The sequence below is a fragment of the Tursiops truncatus genome, chromosome 15, assembly GCF_011762595.2.
Source record: "Tursiops truncatus isolate mTurTru1 chromosome 15, mTurTru1.mat.Y, whole genome shotgun sequence".
Lineage (NCBI taxonomy): Eukaryota > Metazoa > Chordata > Mammalia > Artiodactyla > Delphinidae > Tursiops > Tursiops truncatus.
Window position 1 is genome coordinate 74175623 of NC_047048.1, and position 27926 is coordinate 74203548.

General features: G+C 43.6%; 2 protein-coding genes and 1 non-coding gene across 5 annotated transcripts in view; all 3 read left to right on the top strand.

Moving 5' to 3' along the window:
* Positions 1–15349, top strand: part of ARFGEF2 (ARF guanine nucleotide exchange factor 2) — a 99060-nt gene extending 83711 nt beyond the window's left edge. For 2 of the 3 annotated variants that reach the window (XM_033841078.2, XM_019943858.2), the window contains 6 exons: positions 239–353; positions 3255–3385; positions 7194–7362; positions 8971–9109; positions 10981–11098; positions 11652–15349. In XM_033841078.2, the coding sequence (XP_033696969.1) occupies positions 239–353; positions 3255–3385; positions 7194–7362; positions 8971–9109; positions 10981–11098; positions 11652–11828 (849 nt within the window). In that variant the 3' untranslated portion in view covers positions 11829–15349. Of the gene's footprint in view, positions 1–238; positions 354–3254; positions 3386–7193; positions 7363–8970; positions 9110–10980; positions 11099–11651 lie in introns of those variants that run through there. The other variant, XR_012326383.1, reaches the window with a different exon arrangement.
* Positions 8207–8279, top strand: TRNAR-UCU (transfer RNA arginine (anticodon UCU)). Its single transcript has one exon. It is a non-coding gene; the product is annotated as a tRNA-Arg (tRNA).
* Positions 15350–27676: 12327 nt separating the features above from the next.
* Positions 27677–27926, top strand: part of CSE1L (chromosome segregation 1 like) — a 41451-nt gene continuing 41201 nt past the window's right edge. Inside the window, exon 1 of the mRNA XM_019943747.3 lies at positions 27677–27823. Coding sequence (XP_019799306.3) covers positions 27688–27823 — 136 coding nt within the window. The 5' untranslated portion in view covers positions 27677–27687. The remainder of the gene's footprint in view (positions 27824–27926) is intronic.

A 27926-nucleotide genomic window follows, 5' to 3' on the forward strand; every position in this document is an offset into this window, starting at 1 on the left:
GTAGGGAAATGCCGTCTAAGTTGGAATCAGAAAGTGTGAAATTTTAATGGGAGGGAGAAGTAAGTGAAATTTGTAATCTTTCCTATGCAGCCTCTGAGAAGTGCTACTTCTATACTTCAAGCTGAGCAAGACACAGATTCAAGTTGGGCCAGCAGTGTTAAAACAGGCTCATCTCTGCCCAGGTACTGAATTGTGGACCGAGAAATGAACGTTGTGTTTCTCTCCGGTTTACTTCTAGGATGTGGATCTGGACCGCCAGTCTTTAAGCAGCATAGATAAAAATGCCTCTGAGAGAGGCCAGAGCCAACTCTCTAACCCGACCGATGACAGCTGGAAAGCTAGACCGTATGCAAGTAAGGCCACTTTCTTTATTGTTTTTGTATTTATTTATTTATTTATTTTAAATAGGTAACATGTTTACATGATTCAAATATTCAGAAGGTGCAGAACGGTAAACAGGATATAAGCCTTTCTTCACCCCTGGGCCTCAGTCTGCCCTTCCCTCATGGCAGCCAGTGTCACCAGTTTCTTATATACCTTTCTAGAGACGTTTTGCTCATATGCAAGCAAATGCATATTCACATACACAAGCATACAATATGTATCTACGCTTATATATGAATTCTCCACTCCTTTTTATACAAATTATAGAATACTGTGCATTATTCTTTTTTCACTTAATATAGCTTATAGATCATTCAAAATCAGTACCTAAAGTGCTTTCACGCTCTTTTGTACTATTGTGTACATTGCCCCAGGTTGTAGATGTGCTATTATTTGCTTAATTCGGTTCCTACCTGGACGTTTCTGTTATTCCCAGTCTTTTCTGTTATAAACAGTACTGCATTGAATCACCTAATACATGTGTTATTTGTGAGTTTATCTGTATGGTAAATTCCCAGAAAAAAGGATTGCTAGGTTAAAAGAGAAAGTGCATTTGCTATTTTGATAGATAATTCCACACTGCTGCCTATTAAGGTTGTACTTATTTACGTGATCTCTGGGGATACGTAGGTGATATTTGGTATCTTTTGAGTAGTTTTAATTTGCAGTTTTCTAATTATGAGTGAAATTGAGCAGTTTTGCATGTGTTTAAGAACAATTTCTATGAGCTATGTATTCATAATCTTTGTTCATTTTGTATTGATTGTTGTCTTTTTATTGGTTTGGGTCGGGGGGGCTCTTTATGTCTTAGATATCCCTTTTCTGGATATGAGTTTCAAATTACTTTTACTAATTTCTCTCTTAATGTTGCTTATGGTGTGTTTCCCTGTCTGTCATTTAAACAAATAGGTTTCAGAGTTGCTCTCAGCCAGGCACAGCACTGTGTGTCCCATGTGTGTGCTCTCATGTGATCCTTTTGCTTGCCCTTTGAGGCGGTACTGTTTTACATTTGAGTGAACTGGGCCTTAGATGACATGACTTGCCAATATGTAGTAGAGTTGGGATTCAGACCCTTTTGGCTGACTGAGAAATTGGAACTTCTCAGGTATTAGTCTGCTCTTCTTAAAGTTGTGGTTCCCATTATTTTTCTTCATAGCAGTTTCAGCCTCTTCTCAACATGCCAGTTTGTAGGTGTTCACACTGACATCAAACTTCTGAAGCAGCACATTAGACAAAGCCCCGTGTGGTCACTGTTATCTTTTGAAGGCACAAAAAATATGGAATCCATTCAGGAGGTGCCATGTTGGAGACTGACGGGCTGCTCCTCTGTGTCTGCAGCATAGCCAGTGTCTCTCCAGTGTCCAGGGAGAGAAGCTGTTTCCTCATCAGCCCCAGATAAAGGGGTTGGCTTGTGTGGGAGGGGCAAGTGGACATTTCTTTAAATGGAACCACTGAGTGCAGCAAGATGTTTATGCTCTAAGAGATGCCTGGGGCTTGAGACCCCTGCCATTCCGCCAAGGAACAGTGCTTTGTTTCTCCCAGGCTCCCATCTCAGCCTCCCTTCTGGGCATGAGCTCAGTGAATAGAGCAGCAGGCAGAATCTCTTACACCACTTGTATTGTTTTTTTTCTTTTTCTTTTTGGTCCAAGATGGTGTCATTGAATTGGCATATGTTAAATGTAAATCTGTTGCAATTCCACTCTATACTTTTTCAATTAAAACTAATTCTGGGGACTTCCTGGTGGTCCAATGGTTAAGACTCTAACTGTCCACTGCAGGGGCCCTGGGTTCAGCCCCTGGTCGGGGAACTAAGATCCCACATGCCCTACGGTGTGGCCAAAAAAAAAAAAAAACTAATTCTGCATGGAGAATTTTTATATGCATATATATAATTTCACAGTCGCTTTCAAAAGCTTGAAGATGACCCAACTCCTTGTTTTTATTTAATGTTTATTTAATATTTTCAACATTCTGATTCTTTAACAAGTTGAAAAGGAAGCTCTACTTTTACTGTAGTCAAATCAGCCAACTTTGTAAGTGCCAGACATGGGCTGTCCCTGAGCCCAGGGATTGAGAAGATGAGACATTAGTCAGAGTCTAATCAGTAGGCAGAAACCACACTGATAATTTGAACAGGGAAAATTCTACATAAAGAATTGTTTTAAAAAAATGAAAATAAAAAAATAAATTTTAAAAAATTAAAAAAAGAAGAATTGTTAACTAGTCAAAGAGGGCTAACCACTGAAAGAAGTAGGAGAAGACTGAGGGATATGGAAGCAGAAAATGTGGGAAGCGGCTACTACTTCCAGGGCAGACAGAAAGTGATCCAGGAACTAAGAGCTTAAATAAGCCACACCCTCCTCCCCCTCCCCCCCCACCCCGCTCCTCAAGACTGAGATTCAGCCCTTTGGAGAGTCGGCTCCCGGCTACCACAGGAACCTGTAGCCTCCTGTGGATAGAACACAGTCCAGAGCTGGTCTGTAGGAGTGACCCTTCAGGCAGCAGAAAAACGTGCCAGAAGACATGGGACCTGCATCGCTGACTCCCTCCCCGTCTTCAGGTCTTTGCTCAGGGAGCTCATTTTCAGAGAGAACCTTTCCTGACCAGCTTGTTTAAACTTGCATCCCCACCTTGACACCATCCCTACCATATCCCCATCCCTGCCTGATGTCCTCGTTGTTTAACGTACTACATCTTAACTTAAGTAGCTTGTTTACTGTCTGTCTCTGCCACGGGAACAGGGATTTTTGTCCAGCTTATTCACTGTTTATGCCACAGCATCAAGAACCATGCCTGGCACATAGTCAGAGCTCAGTGAATTCAGTACTGGCTGAATCATTATTAGGGTTAATCTTTATCATCTAATATAGATCAGAAACTGTTTGCCAGCCTCCTCATCAAGTGCGTGGTCCAGTTGGAATTGATACAGACCATTGACAACATTGTGTTCTACCCTGCAACGAGCAAAAAGGAAGATGCAGAGCACATGGTTGCTGCCCAGGTGAGAGTGGCCTGAAGAAGGGCATCTGACGGGAGGTTGTTCAGATGCAGTGGTGTGCTGGAGCCTGGTGAGACTGGCTTGCAAGAGCCCAGCATGCTCATTCCTCCCAGGCCCACATTCAGTGACAGGGTACTAGTAACTTAAAATTGGCCACGATGGGAGTATTTACACCACTGAAATCACCGAATGCTAAAAATCAGGCATTGTCTCCCCCCACCCTCACCGAGAGCCAGTTTACCAGCATACTACTACTCAGACTCCACCCCCCACCTTGGTGCTTCGAAAAAAATGTGTTATTAATCACAGGGACTATTCCTTATAATTGATATACAGTTTAACCATGAATCACTGGGAGGGAAAATATGTGGATAAAGGTACCAATTTTTCCTTCAGGAAGTGCACTTTTTTGTTTTCTATGTGCAACCTTTTATATATACGGTTTGCTTGGAAACAGAATTTGGTGTCCAAAAGTTGGACAGTAACCTTACACCATGGGTTGCAAACTTAAGTGCTTCAGGGGCTGGGAGATGCTGTGAGTGCGAGCGGAAGGCTGGGTGGAACAATGGGAACCACCAAGCTTGAGGCCCGCCAGAGCCCAGCCACCTCCAGCTCCAGGGGCAAGTTGCTGTCAGGTGGCTCAAGCTGGGATGGTCTTCCAGTTTTTCAAGAGGAGTCAGAAATCAAGATTTTTCTCATATAGGGCATCTCTTGTTTATTAAATACTATAATTATTGATCAACAAAAATACATCTGTTGGCCAGATCCAGCACAAAGGTTGTCCTTATTTGGTTTTTGGTTTTATTTTTTAAGTATACAACTCAGTGGTTTTAGTATATTCACAGAGTTGTGCAAATATCCCCACTGTCTAATTCCAGAATATTTTTTTAACATCTTTATTAGAGTATAATTGCTTTACATTGTTGTGTCAGTTGCTGCTGTATAACAAAATGAATCAGCTGTACGTATACATATATACGTATATCCCCATATCCCCTCCCTCTTGCGTCTCCCTCCCACCCTCCCTATCCCACCCCTCTAGGTGGTCAGAAAGCACTGAGCTGATCTTCCTTTGCTATGCGGCTGATTCCCACTAGCTATCTGTTTTACATTTGGTAGTGTATATATGTCCATGCCACTCTCTCACTTCGTCTCAGCTTACCCTTCCCCCTCCCCATGTCCTCAAGTCCATTCTCTATGTCTGCACCAGAATATTTTTACCACTGCAAAAGGGAACGCCCTAACCATCAGTGTCACTCCCCACTCCCTCCTTGCCCCAGCCCTAGCAACCATTAATCTATTTTCTGTCTCTATGGATTTGTCTGATTCCGGATATTTCATATTACTGGAATCATTTAATATGTGAGCTTTTGTGCCTGGCCCCTTAGCATAATGTTTTCCAGGTTCATCCGTATTGTGGCATGTATCAGTACTTCATTTTTATATATGGCTGAATAATATTCCATTGTATGGCTGTACCACATTTTGTTTATCCATTCATCAGTTGATGGACATTTAGGTTGTGTCCATTGTCTGGCTATTATGAATAACGCTGCAGTGAACATTTTTATACAAATTTTAATGTGCATATAAGTTTTTAATTCTCTTGAGTATATACCTAGGAGTGGAATTGCTGGGTCATATGGTAACTCAGTGTTTACCTTTTTTGAGGAATTGCCAGACTGTTTTCCAGAGCAGCTAGACTATTTTACGTTCCCATCAGCAATGTATGAAGGTTCCAATTTCTTCACATCCTCACCAGTGGTGGTTATTGTCTTTTTTTTTTTAATTATTATAACCATCCCAGTGTGTGTGAAGTAATATCTCTTTGTGGTTTTGATTTCCATTTCCCTAATGACTAATGATGTAGAGCATCTTTTGTGCTTGTTGGCCATTTGTATATCTTTGGAGAAATGTCTATTCAAATCCTTTGCCCAGTTTTAAGTTGGGTTCTTTCTATCTTTCTATCATTGAATTGTAAGAGTTGTTTTTTTTTTTGTGGTACGCGGGCCTCTCACTCCCGTGGCCTCTCCCGTTGCGGAGCACAGGCTCCGGACGCACAGGCTCAGCGGCCATGGCTCATGGGCCCAGCCGCTCCGCGGCATGTGGGATCCTCCCGGACCGGGGCACGAACCTGTGTCCCCTGCATCGGCAGGCGGACTCTCAACCACTGCGCCACCAGGGAAGCCCAAGAGTTTTTATATATTCTAGTTATTAGTCTCTTATCAGATAGATGTATGATTTGACCTATTTTCTCCCATTTTGTACATTGTCTTTTCAATTTCTTGATGGTGTCCTTTGAAGCACAAAAGTTTTTAATTTTGATAAAGTCCAAGTTACTATTTTTTCTTTAGTTACTTGTACTTTTAAAGTTATTTCTAAGAAAGCATTGCCTAATTCAAGGTCACAAAGATTTAGGCCTACATTTTCTTTTAAGAGTTTCATAATTTTAGCTCTTATTATTTAGGTCTTTGATCCATTTTTGAGTTTATTTATGTATATGATGGGAGGTAGGGGGTCTCCCTTCATTCTTTTGCATGTAGATGTTTAATTATCCCAGCACCATTTGATGTAAAGATGTTTTTTCCCCACTGAATTGTTCTGATAGCCATGTTGGAAATCTCTTGACCATAAATATGAGGATTTATTTCTGGATGCTCAGTACTGTTCCACTGATCTTATATGTCTCTCTTTATGCCAGTACCACACTGTCTTGATTACTGTAGTTTTGTAGTAAGTTTTGAAATAGGGAAGTATGAGTCTTCCAACTTTGTGCTTCTTTTTTCAAGACTATTTTGGCTATTCCATGTCATTTACATCTCCATATGAATTTTAGGATCAGCTTGTCAATTCCTGCAAAGATGTCAGTTGGAATTTTGATAAGGATTACATTGAATTTATAGATCAATTTGGGGAGTATTGCAAACTCTGCCCTTTTGTAACCTCTGGCTTCTAGGGAGGGTTGTGGTCTATTCCTAGAGGGCTCAACAAATATAAAATCCTTAATTATGGGGGCTTCCCTGGTGGCGCAGTGGTTGAGAGTCCGCCTGCCGTTGCAGGGGACGCGGGTTCGTGCCCCGGTCCGGGAGGATCCCACATGCCGCGGAGCGGCTGGGCCCGTGAGCCGTGGCCACTGAGCCTGCGCGTCCGGAGCCTGTGCTCCGCAACGGGAGAGGCCACGACAGTGAGAGGCCCGCGTACCGCAAAAAAAAAAAAAAAAAAAAAAAATCCTTGATTATATCTAATAATCCCTAATTATTTTAGAGAACATGTTCAATAAAAATTACTAGCATTCCATACCTATTTCTATGGTTTTTCCCTTCACATTTGAAAACACAGTTGTCAATCTTATTAAAGTTCATTAATCACGTGATGAGGCTAAAGGTGCCACTTGGGCTTTGCTTAACAATTTCTTTCTTTCAGTGAGTGTGTTTTGAGACTCACACCTTCTATCACGTGCACTACAGTTTGATTTTCTCATTTTCCAATTTCTTTATAAAATAAAAAGAGGACAGTGCAATCCTGTAGTGAAATAATTGGAGAAGTACACACTCCTGTTCATGCAATGAAGGCAGTACTGACAAATCTGAAACTCTGGCCAGCAAAGCCTGCCGTCATGCAAGAGCTCAGCATATTCTTTCACCAGCCAGTGAGCAGAGTCTAAATGGAAAACATTTCCGGGTATTGAGGAATGAAGTGTACCTTATAGAGAGGAGGACTTCTGGAGAGTTATGATGATCTCTGTCTAATACCACAGTGTCCAAAACCATTCCATCTTCTTTACTTAGCTCTCTTATCCTCCCCTCTCTAGCAAGACACGCTGGATGCAGATATCCATATAGAGACAGAGGACCAGGGCATGTATAAGTGCATGTCTTCCCAGCACCTCTTCAAGCTCTTAGACTGCTTGCAGGAGTCCCATTCATTCTCAAAGGCCTTCAACTCCAATTACGAGCAACGGACTGTCCTATGGCGAGCAGGTAAGGGAGGAAGCACAGCAGATGAGACAGGTGGTCACACTGTCCTAAAACATTAAAGCCTTTGGAAAATTCCTGGCATGGTACACACAGCTGGAATAACTTACCAGATATTTCATGCTTGAGGGAGAGAGAAGGGAAATTTCATCCTAGTACCAGGAATATTGTCTGGCACACGGGAGACTCTCAGTAAGTATTTGATGGAAAAATGAATTGGGAGAGTTTAATTGATCTAGCAAGGGCAAGAAATTTTACATTAGGTTAAGATTGTACAGTTAGGGACTTCCCTGGTGGTCCAGTGGCTAAGCCTCCGCACTCCCAATGCAGGGGGCCCGGGTTCAATCCCTGGTTGGGGAACTAGATCCCACATGCATGCCGCAACTAAGAGTCTGCATGCCACCACTAAGAAGCCTGCATGCCACAACTAAAAGATTCCACATGCCTCAACTAAGACCCGGCGCAGCCTAAATAAATGTATGTAAAATTAAGTATGATGATGTAAAAAGTGTGGTCATCTAGGAGCAACAAAAGCATTCATACATTTTTTTGAGGCTTTTAGGGGTTTTCTCTCCCACCTGTACAAATAAATATGTAAGTCCTGGAAGTGAGTGATATGTGTGTGCGTGTAGACACACATGTATGTGCAGGGGTGATGGTAGGAGTCTCATTTTGTGAACTGTGTACAAAAGTGATACTTTATATAATTCTTGTATTGTTACCAATTACTTGAATTTTCCACCCAAATGCCTGTTTTAATCCATAATTTTAAAATGTCATTTTTCTCTATATCTTTAAACTATCTAGGTATTTTATGTCTTTGCCTATAATAAGATTTTGCTTAGGGACTTCCCTGGTGGTCCAGTGGTTAGGACTCTGCACTTCTGCTGCAGGGGGCACAGGCTCGATCCCTGGTCAGGGAACTAAGAGCCCACATGCTGCATGGCACGGCCAAAAAAAAAAGATTTTGCTTATAAGAGTGGTTTACACATCTCTGTGGCAGATTGGTATTGCTTTGTTTAAGAAAACTGTTCTTCAGGGATGAGATACAGAGGAAAGGATACTTATGGAAGATTGTTCTGGCTGATGTGTGTGGGATGGATTGGCAGAGGGAGAAGAGATGACAGAGACGCACTGAGGAGCTATTTCAGGAGCTGCTGTGCAGTTTTCATCTAGGGCAGTGGTCCTTATTTTCAAATGATAAAATGCTCTAATGGAGGGTCTAATTTGGAAGGCTAGAAAAATAAAATAATTATCATGTTGGTTCTCAAAACAAAAACAAAACGTGTTCTTATATGTGGTTTGTGAAAAAAATCTAGCAAGTCAGAGACATTCTAGAATTCTTAAAAGCTGTTACACTTGAGAAGATGAAATGAATGGCTTCACCAGCCAGTGAGCAGAGTCTAAATGGAGAACAACTCAGGGTGTTGAGCAAAGTGTGTCTTGTGGGGAGGATGAGATGTCAGGGCTGCCTCGTCTGGTATCACAATTGAGCCATATTAAAAATGTGAGATCTTTCGGTATTTCCTAAAGTAACTCAATTAGTTTCCCACGTGATTTCTCAGCATTACCCTGGAAGTGTGCACTATTTATACGACTATATCTGATCTCCAGGTTTTAAGGGCAAGTCTAAACCCAACCTTCTAAAACAAGAAACCAGCAGCCTGGCCTGTTGTTTGAGGATCCTGTTTCGAATGTATGTCGATGAGAACCGCAGGGATTCCTGGGAAGAAATACAGCAGCGACTTTTAACGTAAGAATGATTTCTGATTAAATTTCTTACCTGTAATACACAGATGCTTCATAACAATACTGTGATTTGAAAAGAGTAGGAGAAAAATACCTATATGCTGACACCCTCACCAACTGTTTTCCTTTTTGTTTTTTCATCCTATCTGGTTCTTCTATTTCACTTTTCTTAATGCCCTGAAGAGGGCAGGGCCTCATTTCTTCCATTCAACGTTGTTTAAAGCACAGAAACATAGGCAGGGAAAAGTGCTCTGAGCTCAGAGTCATCCAGCCTGGATTGAAGTCCTGACTGGGTCCTCTTTAGAGCACTGTCAGCTCTAACATCCCACCATTCCTTCTTCCCCAGAGGAACATATTAGAATCGTGTGGGTACCAGGATGTACTTACTTTGTGTGGAAATGCAGCAGTGGGCCGGCAGTGGATGGCATTGAGAGAGCCCCCTGCAAAGAACTAGATCTTTGCCACCCAGTGTCTTGGGCAACTGTGAGCAAGATGCTGTGTCTAAGCCCCCTTTCGCTCCTTTAAGATTTGAAAACATTAACATGCAGTGCTGGCAAACACGAGATAAAGACACTCACTCTCCAGTTTCTGGAAATCAGCGGGCATTATATATATATCAAGAGCCTTAAAGGGTTCAGTCTCTTTCTTTGACTCAGTAATCCACTGTTAGGGAATCAGCATTCCCACACAGAACATTCATTGCAGACTTACTTATAAAGAGAAAACACTTAAAGCAGCTCAGCTGTGGAATGGATAACTACATTGTGGTATATCCTACGATAGAATATTATGCAGCCTTTAAAAATGAAGTTTTGGGGAGTTTCCTGGTGGCCTAGTGGTTAGGATTCTGGGCTTTCACTGCCGTGGCCCAGGTTCAATCCCTGGTCAAGGAACTGAGATCCCACAAGCTGCACAGCGTGGCCCCCAAAAAATAAAACTTTTTTTAAAATGAAGTTTTTTAAAAATAATTTTCCTTGATGTGGGAACATTCTCATAATACAAGTTTCACCACAAAAAAGCAGGATGTGAAACCATATATACTTGTGGTTTTTCAGTAATGTTTTTTAAAAATCACAGACAAAAAAACTGGAATATTTCCTATTCCAGAATATTGTTATATGTCTCTTAGGATGATGGAATTATGGGAATTTTTTTCTCTTCTATAATTTTTTGCACTTTTCAGTCGTCTTGCAATGAGAATATATGACAAGTCATAAACAGAAAAATGAATTAATTAAAGAGGACATCAGCAGCTCATTTCAATTTACATCAAGCCCAAAAGAGAACTACCTACATAGTCTCATAAAGTTTCTCTAAAGGAGATACATAAATGTTTTTAGCACAACATGTTTTAAAAATAGCCGTTGTGTGCGACGTGGGAAAAGAAAGACAGTTCATGGTTAACTGTGGGTAACAGGCTCTTGTGCTGATTGTGCTGCAAACCCTGATTGAGCCACGTGCCAGGCCTGCACTGGACTAACGTTTAATGTACTTGCTTCATTTCATCTTCACCGCAGCCCCTTGAGTTTGGTACAGTTATTTATTCCCATTTTACAGCTGAGCAAACTGAGGCTCAGGGATTTGTTCAAGATGGCACAGCCAGAGCAGCTGTTCACTAAATACTCATTGCAAGAATAAAGAGTGCTTGGGACTTCCCTGACGGTCCAGTGGTTAAGACTCCATGCTTCCAGCATGGGCCATGGGATCAGTCCCTGGTTGGGGAACTAAGATCCCACATGCTGCACAGCGCAGCCAAAAGATTTTTTAAAAATAAATGAATAATAAAAGAATAAAGAGTTCTTCACTCCAGTGAAATGTGAGATGTTCCTCTTTTATTTGACATCGCCCCCCGCAACCCCCCTCTGATTCTTCTAGTGTGTGCAGCGAGGCGCTGGCCTATTTCATCACGGTGAACTCTGAAAGCCATCGGGAGGCGTGGACAAGTCTCCTGTTGTTACTTCTAACAAAAACCCTCAAAATAAACGATGAAAAGGTATAAACAAGTAATGTCTCCACAGGGATTTGGGTTGGCTTTTCATTGAGACTTTGAAGTAACTACTTTCCTCATTCTTCCAAGGATGGTTACATAACTAGCACCATTCTAGATGCATCAGAGAGAAGTTAATTAATTACAAACAATGGGCGCCTGGGGTTATTGGGGCTTTTTCTCTCAAAGAGCCTCAGTGGAGAAAGGCTGAAGTTGAAGCCAGGCAGGTTGCTGTTAAACAGCTACCGTAATTTTCAGTGTGGCTTTGTTGGAAGGGAGGGTTGAGATTGTGAAACACTGGTTTAGAACTGGAAACTTGATTTACTAAAATGAAAGTTGACTTTGGTAGCAAGGTTGTCCCCAAATAGTTTGTGTTAGGAGTTAAATATAATTAAAAGAAGTTTTAATTTACAAACTTTTTGCACTTATTTTCTAATAACCAGAAAAAGCACCAATATTATTTGCAAGAAGTTCCAGGGTGAGATGAATACTTTTGAAAAACTAGCGCCAAAAAATAGTTCCATGTCTAATTTTCTCTCTCTGTTTCTCCCACCTCAAGTTTAAAGCACATGCTTCAATGTACTACCCCTACTTGTGTGAAATTATGCAGTTTGACCTGATTCCTGAGCTCCGAGCAGTTCTGCGGAAGTTCTTCCTAAGGATAGGTGTTGTGTATAAGATATGGATTCCAGAAGAGCCATCCCAGGTACCAGGGACCCCATCACCAGTATGGTAGCCCTGGCCCCTCCGGGCCACTGCTGCAGCTCTGCAGCACTATCACCTCGCCGCCTCTGCCTGGCACATCTCGGGAAGGGTCAGACCGTAGAAAGTCGGCATCCTGGAGCTCAGCGTGGCCTGGATAAAGATGGTTCCATCAGAGTCCCCGACTGAGGCATTGTGGTGTTTCCCTAAACGGTTGCGCACCCAGTTAACACAGTAGGTGGGGAGTCTGTCTCATCTCTGTCATTCCACTTTACCAGTTGAACTGCCTGTCACATCTGTCATTGCACTTGCCGTCATTCTCAAGCAAAGTCCCACGATTGGCTGTAGATGTTCTGTCAGAGGAAGTCGCTCTCCTTGAAGATACTGAGCATAGCTGTATAGGTTCGTGATTATTAGAGAGTATGTTAATAAAATTTCTTGTAACGGCTAAGTGCCACCTAAAATATGCTGGGATCTTTTGTTGTTTGAGTGTGCTAGAGAAGTTTGAGTGTTTTTGTCAGTTGTGAGTCAACTGTAGTTATATTAGTTTGGGGAAAGGTAGGGGGAAAAGGGTTGGGTTTTTTGGTTTTTTCTGTTTCGTTTGTTAACGTCTGGGTGATTTTTAAAGCATTTGACAAAAAAGATATTACTGAGGATTTGATTGAAGGCAGAGTTTAGTAATTAAGTTAGAATTAAGAGCTTGCAAGTTTTAAAAAACAAATGTAGTGCCTCCTGGCTCTCCCTGTTTTAGTAACTGGGGGAGAAAAAGTCTATAGGAAAAAGTCAACAATTGAATGAAGATGATTAGTCTTCAATGAAGTAAGTATTTGTGGAGGGGTATTAAAATTTCCAGAATACATTGTCCATCTAATATATGAAGCAGTAACAAAGTGAAGTAGTAATTTAAGAGAATTAATTTATATCTGAGTAACCCTTTCCTTTGTACCTCGGGATAGTGAGTGTACCGGTGGCTAGTGTCCCTGCTTGGGCACAGTCCCCACGCAAGGTCCCTCCAGAGAGAGGGGCTGGGGGCTCTGCGTGAGAAGGATGGCTCCTGTGAGCCTCCCCCAGCCACGTGTCATGGGTTGAACCCGAGCAGACCTGTGCTGTTGTGGGCCAGCACAGCTGACCGTGACCTTGGCAGGAGATGGCCTGTGTTCAGTGCTTCCATTAATTTGAACCAAGGAGCTGAATTCTTTGGAAGGGTTAGATTCTGGGGTCCCTATCACGTTAATGACGGTGCAATACTCTCAGCTGCAGGAGAACTGAATTCTGGTGCAGCTTGTGTAAAAGCTGGCGGTCTAGGAATACAGCCCGAGGCCTGCAAGCAGTAGATTTGGGAGCTGAATTTTATTCTGAGTCAGTGAGAAAGAACACAGGCTTCATCTCTGCCCTCTCATCCCCTGCTCACCGAGAGCAGCACTCAGCGTTAGAAGCGTTGCAGAGTTATTAACGCGTGGAGACTGCTCCCTACGCCCTGTAGTCCTGTAAATTGGGTTGTATTGATGTCAACTCTGGTGCCTTAGAAGTTAGTAAGTTGGGAACCTATCTAAACAATCGGATAGTTTTTCTTTAGAGAGAAGGATTTCTGGTGCTTTTGTTTACTAAGAGACCGATTTCTTACATTTTTTGTGTTCTAACGGCCTTGAGCAATGTTTGGTTTTGGCCAGCTGTAGTACTCTGTCTACTTTCTTCTTTCCTCGAAAGTGTTTTAATTTCTCTACCAAAGAAAAAAAAGAGCAGGTTTAGGTTTTTACATTATTTACATACATGAGAGAAGAGGGGCTACGGAATTTAGCAGGAAAGGACCTGCTAAATATTTTACTGTGAATGGAAAAGGTTAGCACGTTTGACATCCTGGTCCTGGAATCCGTTACATCTTTACCCTGAAGCATGGACCCCACACGCTGAGACGTCCTCGCTGGTACTGTGGTGGTCACAGCCTCCGCAAGTCAGCCGTCTCCATTGACATTTGCACTAAAGGTATAAATGTGGAGCATGCGGGTTTGTTCATACTTACATTTTCTGTCCAGCTGCGTCCCTAGGTGGAGATTTTTCCTTTCCTTTTGAGGTTCTCATGTGACGTTTTCTTCACCGAATGTGACTGCAAGACTTCGCCCGTGTGTCCCTGCTTCTCCTTCATTTTTGCCCCCTCTCGCAGAGTAGGAAGTACGTAAGCACGTTTTGTCACTTCCCGAAACATTCAGGTTTGAATTTCTTTTCAGCTGTGTTTTTTAAAAGATTCTATATTCTGAATAAGGCATTTGAATTGTACCAGCATAGACCTTTTAGAGACTGGATGTAAAACCATTTAGGGTGATTTTTCTTGTCGGTACAGAGGAAATCCCTTACTTCAGTAGTAAGTCATTCAACCTAAGTTCTCTTTTGTGATGAATCTATTCTAGCTCACGGTGAACATGGCTTGTGCCACTCACACACCAGTGAAAGGGGTGTGGTGACCCTGCAGCACTGGGCCAGGGGCCATTCATTCACAGGGTTATGGAGAAGAGCGACACATTTCCAAGGCCTTATTTCTTTCTCAGCATGCTTTAAGTGTTGATTTTTTGTGCTGAGTCTCTGGAGAAGTTTTTGTTTGTTACAGCACTGCTGCTTTGAGCAGTTTTGTTTTTCTTTGTTGCCCTTTAGGGAGATCACCAGCTTTGGCATCTTAACAACAAACGGTGGATGGGAAATTTTATTTCTAATATGCATCTTTACACCTCAAATACACCTTTTCCCTGTTACTCCTCACATACAAGCAAAGAACACACATAGTGGAAATTGTATAATAATATCTGGAAACAACATTTTCCTCTGAGAGGTGACTTTTGTACAAAATGCAAAAAAAAAGAAAAACCCCTAAACTTTCTCGTCATTCTTTTGTGATTATGGCTATACATTTAGTAGTCTTTGTAGTTATTAAAGGAACCTGCTGACAAATGCAGTATGGCCATCTCATTCAGACGTTTGTTGTTATGATGCAAATGGGTATTGGTTTAAATAGAAGCTGGATCCTTAATACTGCATTTTCTGAATTCTGTTTTAGTATTTGTGTTAAAGTAGATATAGCTTGAACTCATATGAAATCTTGGAGTTTTGCTATTGGCAGCTTTGTAGTTTGGGAAACAAAGAAACCAAAGCTGAATATTTAAAAGAATGACTATATATGGAAATCCTTGCTCTCAAAAAAAGACACTCATCGAAAGTGTAGTTTTTCTCAGTGTTCTAATTTTTAAAAAATTTTATCTGCATATTTGCATCAAATATTTCTTTATGTGCAAATGTATGTTTTACCTCCTTAAAAATGCCTAAAAGTTAGTTAATAGCTTCTTTTGTTTAATCTATACACGATGATTAAGTGCATTTAATATTGGTAATTTAATGAAAAGCATTCCTTGCCCAATGGATGTATACATTTTTGAAAGAATAAGCAGAATTATATAATACGAAATGCTATGTAAAGTTTTCTATGTAAAAATATTATGTATAATACTGTTAAAATAAATATCCCATGCTTTAATCAGGTGGTAAATCAATAAAGTTTTAAAAAGTAAAGCTGCTTTTAATGTAGTAATTAATGTATATCAAGCCATTATTTATATCAAACTTAATAATGTATATCAAGTTTTGGGTTAGTTTGTTCTTGTGGCAGGTATTGGTGGTCAAATTTGGTCTTTATGTTTAACTATTATAATTATTAATGGGAGACTATTAATTGTGGGTTTTAATTTTTTTAAGTAAAATTCCCTTCATTCACTGTCCTCCCCCCTGTGAAAGGGAAGAATATCCAGTTATGAGGTCATGAGAAGATTCTTATTTATCTCATTAATTAGTTTGACCAGTGGGTTAGTTCCCAAGAAAGACAGACATCTCCTCCTGCTGGCACTGAAGGCGAGATCGCAGAGGAAGACTCACAGGTAAGCCAAGTGGGCACTGAGCCGGACACGATTCTGAGGTTCACACGGGGAGCTGGCCTAGGAAGACAGTGAGCTCTAACCTTGCCTTTCCTGCCTCCAGGTGCAGAATCCACTCCTTCTGAAATATGTAAAGTTGTAAATCATGATTATATTTAAAATAATCCACTGCTGGGAATTCCCTGGCGATCCAGTGTTTAGGACTCCACACTTCCACTGCAGGGGGCATGCATTCGATCCCTAGTAGGGGAACTAAGATCCCACGTGCCACGCGGCACGGCCAGAAAAAAAAAAAAATCCACTGGTGAAATTGACTAATACATGGTTGTCTTTATTAATTCACTGGTATAAAACATCTCTCTCTGGTGCCACATTTCAGGTGCTTCCAGGGAAGAACAAAGGGACAGTGCTTTCTTTTGGAAAAGTTTTCTGAAGTGTCTTTATCTCTTCAGAGCAGATAGTGCCTGAGTTTTATCTAGAGCAGTGGTTTTCAACCTGCTGTCAACCAGTGGTTTTCAGTTCTGCCCCCAGGGAACACGGGGGACACTTGGCAAGGTCTGAAGACATGTTTGGTTGTCACAACGGGGTGGGAGTGGCTGTGCTACTGGCATCTAGTGAGTAGAGGCTAACAAACAGCCCGACCCCCTGCCCCACAAGGAATAACCCAGCCCCAATGTCAGTAGTGCCAAGGTTGAAACACCCTGAACTAAAGTGACTTCTTTCTTCTGAGTAACAGGGCTCCTTCAGCATGTGTTACAGGACCTAAAAGTCCCTTTGTGGCAGATACTTTCAGCTTTCTTTGGCCTTCCTGTTAAAAAAAAAAAGTCTCTTCTGCTCGCCCCTACGGAGGGCATGCTGAGGTCACTGGTTAGGGAAGGGCCAGCTCCACCTTACTTCAAGTGCTACTTATTTAAGCTTTTTTTAAAATTAATTTTTATTGGAGTATAGTTGCTTTACAATGTTCTGTTAGTTTCTACCGTACAGCAAAGTGAATCGGTCATACGTACACATATATCCACTCTTTTTTAGATTTCCTTCCCATTTAGGTTACCACAGAGCATTGAGTAGAGTTCCCTGTGCTATACAGTAGGTTCTCATTAGTTATCTGTTTTATGCATAGTAGTGTATGTGTGTCAGTCCCAATCTCCCAATTCATCCCACCACCCCCCCCAAGCATTTTGAAAGGTAATTTTAGCATCATTCTGCATTTGTACCCTGCCAACAGACTGGAACACATTTTAGGCAAAAGTACGTTTCCTTTTTCAGAGGACCAGAGTGGTTCCCCGGAATTTTTGCAAACCTGTGTAACATGCCTGTTGTCCAGTTTAAGAAATCTAAGTTGTCCTTGGGTTAGTGATTTGTATCACATCTTAGGAGCGTCCAGCTCAGTAAATGCAGCTGCATGCCCACAGCGAGAGGAGGAGGGACAGGGACGGGGACTCCCCAAGGCTTCCGGCAAAAACGATTTCAGTATTTTTTAAAATGCCTATTTCTAGACACAAGCCAACCTTATCTGGTACTCAACTGACGATTGAGCCTCGGAGGATAATTTTATATAATAGTCAATTTTCATCTTTCCCAGAGACTCCCAGTCTTTACATGAAGCTTGTATAGCCTTGTCTCCTTTAACCTAGTTCAGATTTGCCTTAAGAATTTATCTTGATTTATGTCCAAGAAATACCCATATGTTCTAATAAACTCCTTAGCTTGAGTGAATTTGAGCTTAAATAATGGCATATTGATTTCCTTCTCCAGAGTGCATGGGTTTCTGAGAAGAGCCAAGCACCATGCTGTAGGAGAGGCCAGTGGTCAGATCATGGAAGCTGGAAGGAAGAATTCTTTTGTTCTGTTTTTTTTCATATCTTTTTTTTTTTTTTGGAGTATAGTTGCTTCACAATATTGTGTTTATACTGTACAGCAAAGTGAATCAGCTATACCTACAATCCCACTACTGGGCATATACCCAGAGAAAACCATAATTCAAAAAGACACATGCACCCCAGTGTTCATTGCAGCAGCTATTTACAGTAGCCAGGATGTGGAAGCAACCTAAATGTCCATCAATAGAGGAATGGCTAAAGAAGATGTGGTACATATATACAATAGAATATTACTCAGCCATAAAAAGGAACGAAATTGGGTCATTTGTAGAGACATGGATGGACCTAGAGACTGTCATATACAGAATGAAGTAAGTCAGAAAGAGAAAAACAAATATCGTATATTAATGCATATATGTGGAATCTGAAAAAATTGGCATAGACAATCTTATTTACAAAGCAGAAATAGAGACACAGATGTAGAGAACAAACATATGGATACCGAGGGGGAAAGTGGGGTGGTGGGATGAACTGGGAGATTGGAATTTACATATATACACTATTGATACTATATATAAAATAGATAACTAATGAGAACCTATTGTATAGCACAGGAACTCTACTCAGTGCTCTGTGGTGACCTAAATGAGAAGGAAATCCAAAAAAGGAAGAACTCTTTGTGTAGAAGGATTTGTGCTAACTTTCTGCCCTTTCGGGGTATTAGCACTGAGCAGGCTATCAATGTCATTCATTCATTAACATTAATGATGTTAATTAACATCATTTTTTAATTTATTTACTTATTTTTGGCTGCGTTGGGTCGTTGGGTCTCTTGCTGCGCGCGGGCTTTCTCTAGTTGCGGCGAGCGGGGGCTACTCTTCGTTGCGGTGTGCAGGCTTCTCATTGCAGTGGTTTCTCTTGTTGCGGAGCATGGGCTCTAGGTACACAGGCTTCAGTAGCTGTGGCACGCAGGTTCAGTAGTTGTGGCTCACGGGCTCTAGAGCACAGGCTCAGTAGCTGTGGCGCACGGGCTTAGTTGCTCCGCGGCATGTGGGATCTTCCTGGACCAGGGCTCGAACCCGTGTCCCCTGCATTGGCGGGTGGATTCTTAACCACTGCGCCACCAGGGAAATCCCAACATCATTAACATTTATTGATGTTTACAGCACTCCAGACACCTTACTAAGTGCTTTGCCTACAGGAAGTCCTTTAAACCTCACCACAACCATATGATGAAGGTCGCGGCATTAGATGAAGACACTGAGGCCCAAGAGGCCCACCGAGGCGGGGAATCACACCGTTGGGAAGTGGCAGAGCTGGGATTCTGACCCAGACTCTGTCTTCAGAGTACACACACCAACCACACTGCATCTCACTGCGCCGGTTGATGTGGTGGATGAGATGGGAAACCCAGCAGGGCGTCCAGCAGAACACAGTCCTGGTCTCTGAGGAGCTGATGTTCCAAGGCCTCTGTTTGTTAAGTTTAACTGCTTGGATATTACAAACACCTGAGTTAGAAACAATCATTATCAGATTTCTTACACTACCTTGGTAGGGCTATACCCTCAGAGCCTTTCCAGACTAGCACAGACATTCAGAAGTCGAGGAAAGGAACGGTGACTGGCAGGGAAGATGTAAGAGGAAGCGAGCAGATGCCGAGGTTGGGCCAGTAAGCGCTTGTGGTTTGTGCCTTCATTTTTCCACTTTAATACACACCTTAAACATCACCAATTTATAAATGCTGAAGAGGGTGTGGAGAAAAGGGAACCCTCTTATGTTGTTGGTAGGAATGTAAATTGGTGCAGCCACTATGGAGAACAGTATGGGGGTTCCTTAAAAAACTTAAGACAGAGTTACCATGTGATCCAGCAATCCCACTCCTGGGCATATATCCAGAAAAGACAAAACCTCTAATTCAAAAAGATACATGCACCCCCAATGTTCACAGCAGCCCTATTTACAATAGCCAAGACACGGAAGCAACCTAAGTGTCTATCAACAGATGAATGGATAAAGAAGACGGGTGTGTGTGTGTGTGTGTGTGTGTGTGTGTGTGTGTGTGTGTGTGTGTATATATATATATGTGTACATATATATATATATATAGGAATATTAGCCATAAAAAGGAATGAAATAATGCCATTTGCAGCAACATGGATGAACCTAGAGATTATCATACCAAGTGAAGTAAGTCACACAGAAAAAGGCAAATATCATATGATATCGCTTATATGTGGAATCTAAAAAAAATTATACAAATGAACTTATTTACAATAGAGAAATAGACTCACAAACATAGAAAACAAACTTACGGTTATCAAAGGGGAAAGGTGGGGAGGGAGGGATAATTTAGGAGTTTGGGATTAACAGATATACACTACTATATGTAAAACAGATAAACAATAAGGACCTACTGTATAACACAGGGGACTACATTCAAGATCTTGTAATAACCGATAATGGAAAAGAACGTGAAAAAGATATTTATATAGATATAGATATTTATAGATATAGATATCTGAATCACTTTGCTGTACACCTGAAACTAACAACATTGTAAATCAACTATACTCCAATTTTTTTAAAAAAGGCACGAATTCGTGACTTCTTTAGAGTCCCACACTTGCTCCTGCCTCAGGGCCTTTGCCCCTGCTGTTCCTCTGCCTGGAAGGCGCTTTCTCTAGATTGCTTCATGGCTAGTTCCTCCTCCTGGGTTCAACCGAAACACTAACTCCTTGTGCCTTCTTGGTGTCCTCCTCAGAGCTCACCACCATCTGTAATGATCTGTTTGATATGTCTCCCCCCACTGAAATGGGGGAATGGAGTGGGGACAGGAACCAGGGTTGTTTTGTTTATGACAGTCTCACCAACCAGAACACAGTACCAGGTATAAAATTCAGTGAATTTTTGGTGAAAGAATGTAGGGATTTTCAAAATTTTTTTTAGTTCTTTTATTTATTTTTAATTTAATTTATTTATTTTTGGCTGTGTTGGGTCTTCGTTGCTGCGCGCGGGCTTTCTCTAGTTGCGGTGAGTGGGGGCTACTCTTCGTTGTGGTGCGTGGGCTTCTCATTGCAGTGGCTTGTTGCGGGGCATGGGCTCTAGGTGCACGGGCTTCAGTAGTTGTGGCACACGGGCTCAGTAGTTGTGGCTCACGGGCTCTAGAGTGCAGGCTCAGTAGATGTGGCGCACGGGCTTAGTGGCTCCACGGCATGTGGGATCTTCCCAGACCAGGGCTTGAACCCGTGTCCCCTGCATTGGTAGGCAGATTAACCACTGCACCACCAGGGAAGCCCCGGGATTTTTTTTTTTTAAGTGGAAATTCTAGGGTGATCATGGGACAGTTCACAAACCCAGAGGAATTTGGTAATTTCCTGTGCTTTCTTGAGTTGCTGGCGATTCCACTCTCCATTTGCCTTGCTCAGCTTGAAGAGGAAGCTGCCACCCAAAGACCCCACTTGCCCTCTATACCTGCCATGGTGGAAATTAGCACTAGGTACCTGCTTCCCCTGAGAGCATTCAGGAAGATGCTCAGTCCTCAACTCCAAAGGTGCCCAAAGGGCTCTGGTTTGAAACTCCACACTCCCTGGATTCTTGCCGGCCTCACTTCCCCCTTCCTCTCCACCAAAGGAGGTGAGAAAGAGAACTTCATTTCTTCTGTTAGTCTTCCCTGTTGATCATTTGATATGCTCTTTGCCATTTCAGCCATTGTTCAGCCTTTTTTTTTTTTTTCCATTTCTGTGATAGCACCAGAGCAGTGATCAAATAGTGATCATTTACTGGATTTTTAATGTGCGAGGCATTTGTTCTGCATATATTATCCCCTTTAATCCTCACAACTACTCCATAAGGACATAAGATAGCTACCATCATCACACCCCCTTTTTTTTTTTTTGGCTGTGCAGCTTGTGGGATCTTAGTTCCCCAACCAGGGATCAAACCACTGGGCCGCCAGGGAATTCCCATCACACCCCATTTTTTAACATGGGGCTCAGAGAGTTCAAGGAACTTGCCTAAGGCCACACAGCTAGATTTGACGCCCTGCAGTCTGGCTCTAGAGCCTGCCTCTTAACCACTGCTGCACACCACTTATCAGTGCTTGTGAGAGCCGTCACCTCCTGTCCGCATGCCTCTCCTCCACTACACCTTTTTTTGGGGAGGTGGCGGGGGGCCGTGTGGCTTGCGGGATCCTAGTTCCCTGACCAGAGATCAAACCCCGGGCCCTTGGCAGTGAAAGCTCAGAGTCCTATCTACTGGACTCCCAGGGAATTCCCTCCACTGCATCATTGATGCTCCCTTCAGTCCCTCCCTAAGGAGGGATCTCACACAAGGGAAGGGCTATTTAATGTGCTGGAGAGCAGACAGATGGACGTATTGATAGATCATTGTGGCACTGGCTCCAGAGGGCAGAGAGCACAGCCCACTACTGACATCTGCTGGCTGTGGGGCAGAAATACAACCGTGGGCTCATGCAGTTAAGTCTACATATTTCAAAGTTATATGTCAAGCTATAAGCTTTCGAATAAAACAGACCCTAACCTCCTTCCTTGATAAATACCTTTGTAATACCTGCAAGTCCAGGTTCAAAAGTTGAATTCTCAGGCTCCCCAGAGTTCCCCATGCCAGAACAGAGCAGTGGGGGGAGAATTGGCCTTTGTCCTGCACCCTTTCTCCTCCCCCCTCAAGCCTCAACTTGCACCACAGGGCTTTGAATGTGTGTGTGGATATCCAGCTCTGTCCAAACCCGCTGCAGGGGCTTCCCTGGTGGCACAGTGGTTAAGAATCCTCCTGCCAGTGCAGGGGACACAGGTTCGAGCCCTGGTCCGGGAAGATCCTACATGCCGCGGAGCAGCTAGGCCCGTACGCCTAGAGCCCGTGCTCCGCAAGGAGGAGTAGCCCCCGCTCGCCGCAACTAGAGAAAGCCCGTGTGCAGTAACGAAGACCCAACGCAACCAAAAATAAATAAATTTATTTTTTTAAAAAAACAGCTGCGAACACGCTGCCTCCCAGTCACACTTCCAGCTTAGAGGCGCTCACGCCAGCTGTGTATTTGCTCTCAGAAGTAACCCAGGCAAGAGATTTCCACAGACCCTGGAAGAGAGCTCAGGGCCTGAGGGTGGGGACTTCCCGGGTCCTGCACGACTGGAATGTGGTCTGAAAGGGGGTGGCACAGGTTCGGGTGAGCACGGAAGGGAACCCACTTGGCCTGTGGACCCCTGGCCTGTGGGCAGGGAGTGGCTGGAGGAGGGCCAGCGTGGAGTCCTCTAAGGCACAGTGGCCAAGGTCCAAAGGCTTGCCCAGCTCTAAAGTAGCACACCTGGGAAAACAGAGGACTGGGGACAATGGGAGGGCATCAAGAATACACTCCCACCGGTCACAACAAATGGTCATAACAGCTAACACTGTTGGGCGCTGCTTCCCCGGTGCCCTTCTGTGGGCTTCATATATATTGGCTCTTTGATCCTCACTACCACCCTGAGGCAAAATAACATTATTACCCGGATGTTAGAGATTAGGCAACCAAGTTATAAGTAACTTGCCCAGTGTCACACAGATGGCATTGGGGTCTTAACCTCAGTAGTCTGGCTCAAATCCATGTACTTAACTAGCATGATACAAAAGGATGAAAGAATTCTGGCAATAAAGGGATGCTGAAAAATATGTCAGTTGTATCTCAAGGACTTCCCTGGTGGCGCAGTGGTTAAGAATCCGCCTGCTAATGCAGGGGACACGGGTTTGAGCCCTGGTCCAGGAAGACCCGCATGCCACGGAGCAACTAAGCCCGTGCGCCACAACTACTGAGCTGGTGCTCTAGAGCCCGCGAGCCACAACTACTGAGCCCACATGCCTAGGGCCTGTGCTCCGCAACAAGAGAAGCCACCGCAATGAGAAGCCTGCGCACCGCAACAAAGAGTAGCCCCCGCTCACCGCAACTAGAGAAAGCCCGCACGCAGCAACGAAGACGCAACACAGCCAAAAATAAATGAATGAATACATTTATTTTAAAAAATTATATCTCAATAAAATGGGGAGGAGAAGAGCCAGGAAATTGTTAACAGAAAGAAAGTAGGTCCAACCGTACTGATACCAGACAAGAATTGGAAGAGGAAAGCTTTGAAAGGGCCAAAGAGGAATATTTCACATTATCAAATGGTAGGCTTCATCAGGAAGAAAGGGCAGGAACCCTTTATCCACCTAACAGCTTCAAACTATAAATCAAAAGCTGACTGAAGTACCCTTTAACAATGACAAAGCCAGAACCACGATGGGAGACTCACACACCTCTCAGAGAACATCAGATAAAGAACATTTAAAAAATAATAACATAAAGGGCTTAAATATTCAATATATTATCTACAGCTAATGTCCTGATTAGTCAAAGACCAAAAGCTGTTTGTACCATGTGAATTTTCTACCATGTGCACAAGAAAGAAAGGTGCCTCCGTTTAAAAAAAGGTAAGAAACAGCAATCTGACACGTCTCAATTTTAGCTGTCAACACTTTTCTGCATCTCAGCTGGGCTTTAAAAGTGAGATAGAACCAAAAGAAGACTTCTTCTTTCCAAGCACAGCCAGATGTGTCCATGGCCTTCTGAATCCAAATAAAATGTAAGAGTATCTTCCTTTTTTCAGAAAATCTTTCCATACAGTATATGCATTGTTTTATCAGGGTTTGGAAAGAAAGAAAACTACATGCATACTCAGTTCCAGCTCCTGAAAATGGCTGAATTATTTTCCTTGGTTTCCAGCACAGCAGCAGTTGTGGGAAACCTAAGAGTGTGTGTACGTGGCAGGAGGGAGGATGGGGATACCCAGGGAATCTTCATGGATCCCCCACGCCCCACAGAGGATGGAGAGAGAGGACCCACAAGCCTTTCTGTGGCCCTCACCCCTGTAGTTCTTGAGGCTGCTACGGGTGAGGGGAGAGCGCCCCGCTGGAGCCACGTCCACAGACATGATAACCTGGGCACATCTTGAGGGCTTCCTACAGAAACGGGCAGTGATGCTAGGCAGACACAAGATGCCAGCCAGCTTCCTTCCTGATTGGCTCTCGGAGATGAAAAACTGTTAAGTCATCAGGGTGGCTCTCCCCAGGACTAGAGGAAGATGTCCAGGAAAGCAGACTAGTATGATCAAGATGATTGCTTATACTGTTGCTGCGATGATGAAAATATATCTTTTCCACCAGTGTCCTAATAATGTACACCTTTCTCAATGGACTTCACCTATTTATATAGGGCATTTAATTCAACACTCAACAAATATTTATTGAACAGCTACGCTGTGCTAGGTGCTGGGAGTATAGCTGTAAATAAGAGAAAGTCCTTGTTTTAATAGCGTCCTTAGGCAGGTGTGGGAGGGACAATTGAAAAAGACAATTGGGGACTTCCCGGCAGTCCAGTGGTTAAGACTCCGGCCTCTTAACGCAAGGGCCACAGGTTCGGTCCCTGGTTGGGGAACTAAGATCCCGCATGCTTCACAGCGCGGCCAGAAAAAAAAAAAAAAAAAAAAAAAAAGGAGACAATTGCAGGGAGTGATAAATGCTGTGAAGAAGATGATATAATGGAGGTAGGGCTGTCAGATAAAATACAGGACACTTGATTCAATGTGAATTTCAGATAAACACTATGATTTTTTTAGTGTAACTACGTCCCATGCGATATTTATACTAAAAAATCATGCATTGCTTTTCTGAAATTCACATTGCACCAGGTGTCCTGTATTTGGTTTGCTAAATCTGGCAACCCTAAATGTCTTGTTATTGGGTGGTGAGGAGTGGGTAATTTCGTTTGGAAAAGAGTGGAAGGCCTCTTTGAGGAGGTGACATTTGAGCTGGAATCTGAAGGTGCAGAAAAGCCAGTCTTTCAAGGATCTAGAAGAGCCTTCCAGACAAAGAGGGAAGAGCATGTAGGAATGAGGTAGGAATAAGCTTGGAGCTTGGAAGAACAGAAAGGAAGGTAGGGTGGCTGAGCTGAGTGAGGGTGGAGGGAAGCAGAAAGGAAGGTGATGAGTCAAACGGGTTGGCAGGAGTCAGATCTTGTGGGGTTTGTGGACTATGATGAGAGAGGTTGAGTAACTTTACCAAAAACTTATAACTACAACCCTTCTACTCAAACAGAGCAACTTTTTACATTTTATACATAGGAGTTGCTTTTACATGTCTGTAGCCAGGGTGCAGTCAAAGATAAACACAGCCAGACATTGTTAAAGTGGTAAAAACAGATTTTGTTCTGTAATTACTGGTGGGGAAAGAGCTGAGCTCATTCTGGACTTGTGCGGAGGTGATTGGATGTTTTAAAAGGAGAATGAGGGAGTAAGGAAAGAACAGGGGCTCAAGTGAAAAGTTAGAGAGTTGGTCAGTGTAAATGTGATGAGGCCAGCAGTGTCTGCTAGCTGGGAATTACCAAAGTTAGGCTTCTAGCCTCCCACAGAGACTGGGAGACAGAGACCCTACCTTCCTGATGATTACATTTCGAAGGAAGGGCTTTCAGGTCCTTAAGAAAGACATTGCTGAAGTGTAGGAGATACGTATACCTCTCAAAAGGACAGAGGAAGGAGTTCACAATTGTAAGCCCTTTTCAGTAAATGCTTTAAGAAAGGGAGGTTGGAGCCCATCCTCAGATCTTGGTTAGAAAAAAACAGTAAATTCTCCTGGTGGCACTGAGTTTTCTCAGGCAGTCTTGAGGGGGTGGGGACACTGGGGTCACCCTAGGGACACAACCTTGTGTTGCTAGAAGCCATGTTCGAGATTGGTCAGCGCTTAATGTAGAAGTTTGGACGGAGTCACCACGGGCTGAGAGCTCTGCTGTCCTCAGTGCCTATATCCTTTTGTTCCTATATTTGCTTCCTCGAATGATGACCAAATAGCATGACATTCAGTCCCAGAAGTAGCAAGCTAGCAATTCCAAGGGATGGGCTCTGAGGGGAGACAGCTGAGCCTGTTGAGGCAGGCAGAGGAGGTGGCCAAAACTGAGGGTTGGGATTTCCATAAGTCACCATTGGTTCCTCTTTCCCACACTCAGTGTGACATAAGATCCTATGGGCTCTACCTCTAAAATATATCCTGAAGCTGTCCACTTCTCTCCACGTGCACTGCTATTCACCCTAGTCCAGGCCTAACGTCTCTTTCCTGGATGCCTCCAGCAGCTTCCTCACTGGTCTCCCTGCTTCAAGGTCTTTCCCCCATACAGTCCAAGCAGCAACTGGTGGACCTTTTAAAATATAAATTTGGTGGTCATCCTGTAATGGGTGCACTTAAGACATAACACTGGCTTAAGAGGCCTGCATCATCTGGCCCCTGCCGACCTAACTTCATCTCCTGCCATGCTCCACTTTATTTTTTAAGCCCCAGCCTAGCCCAGTCCTGCCTCAGAGCCTTTGCTATTAGCATCCCCTCCTCCTGGAACGGTCTGCAGGCTGATCCACAGCTGTCTCCTTGTTGAAATTCAAGTCAATTGTCACTTGTTTAGGGGTCTCCGCTGGCCATCCCATTGACATTCTACGTCACTGCTGCCACATCATTCTGTTTTTAAATCCTATGAGAAGACTCATAGCACTTATCAAATTTGAAATTATCTTGTTTATTCCGTTCCTCCCTCTAAAACATAAGCTCCATGAGGGGCAGGCAGTTCTCTTCGATTGGAGACGCTTTGGACATGACTTTGGGCAGTTCGTTCAACAGTTATATAAGACCTACTAGGTGCCTGACATCAAAATAGGCCACAATGCAGCGGCCACTCGCCAAATCTGTGCTCGTCTCAGAATCGGCATTGTGATGTCCGATGGAGCGTTCAAAGCCAAAGGGCAGGGCTTCCCTGGTGGCGCAGTGGTTGAGAGTCCGCCTGCTGATGCAGGGGACACGGGTTCGTACCCCGGTCCGGGAGGATCCCACATGCCGCGGAGCGGCTGGGCCCGTGAGCCATGGCCGCTGAGCCTGCATGTCCGGAGCCTGTGCTCCGCAGCGGGGGAGGCCACAGCAGTGAGAAGCCTGCGTACCGCAAAAAAAAAAAAAAAAAAAAAAAAAAAAAAAAAAAAAAAAAGCCAAAGGGCATTGTCGCTTGTGACGTCAGCACACACAGAGCGGGGCCGCGATTGGCGATTCCAGCCGAGGTGGAGCCGAGCGCCCTCGGCCCCGCCCCTTGCCTCGGTCCCGCTCACGCATGCGCCCCGACCACAGCCTCGCCGCCGCGCCATTTTGCCGGGGTTTGAATGTGCGGTGGAGCGGCAGCAGGGGTGGGTATTGCCGGCTACGGTCTGCGGCTGAGATTCCCTTCTCCGTACCCGTACCCCCACAAGGTAAGGCGCGGGCGTGCACGGCCTGGCACAGTGGCCTCTTGGGACCCGGCTGCGGGAGGGATGAGGCGCTCCCGGCACTTCCGAACGCTGGGAAGCAAGAACC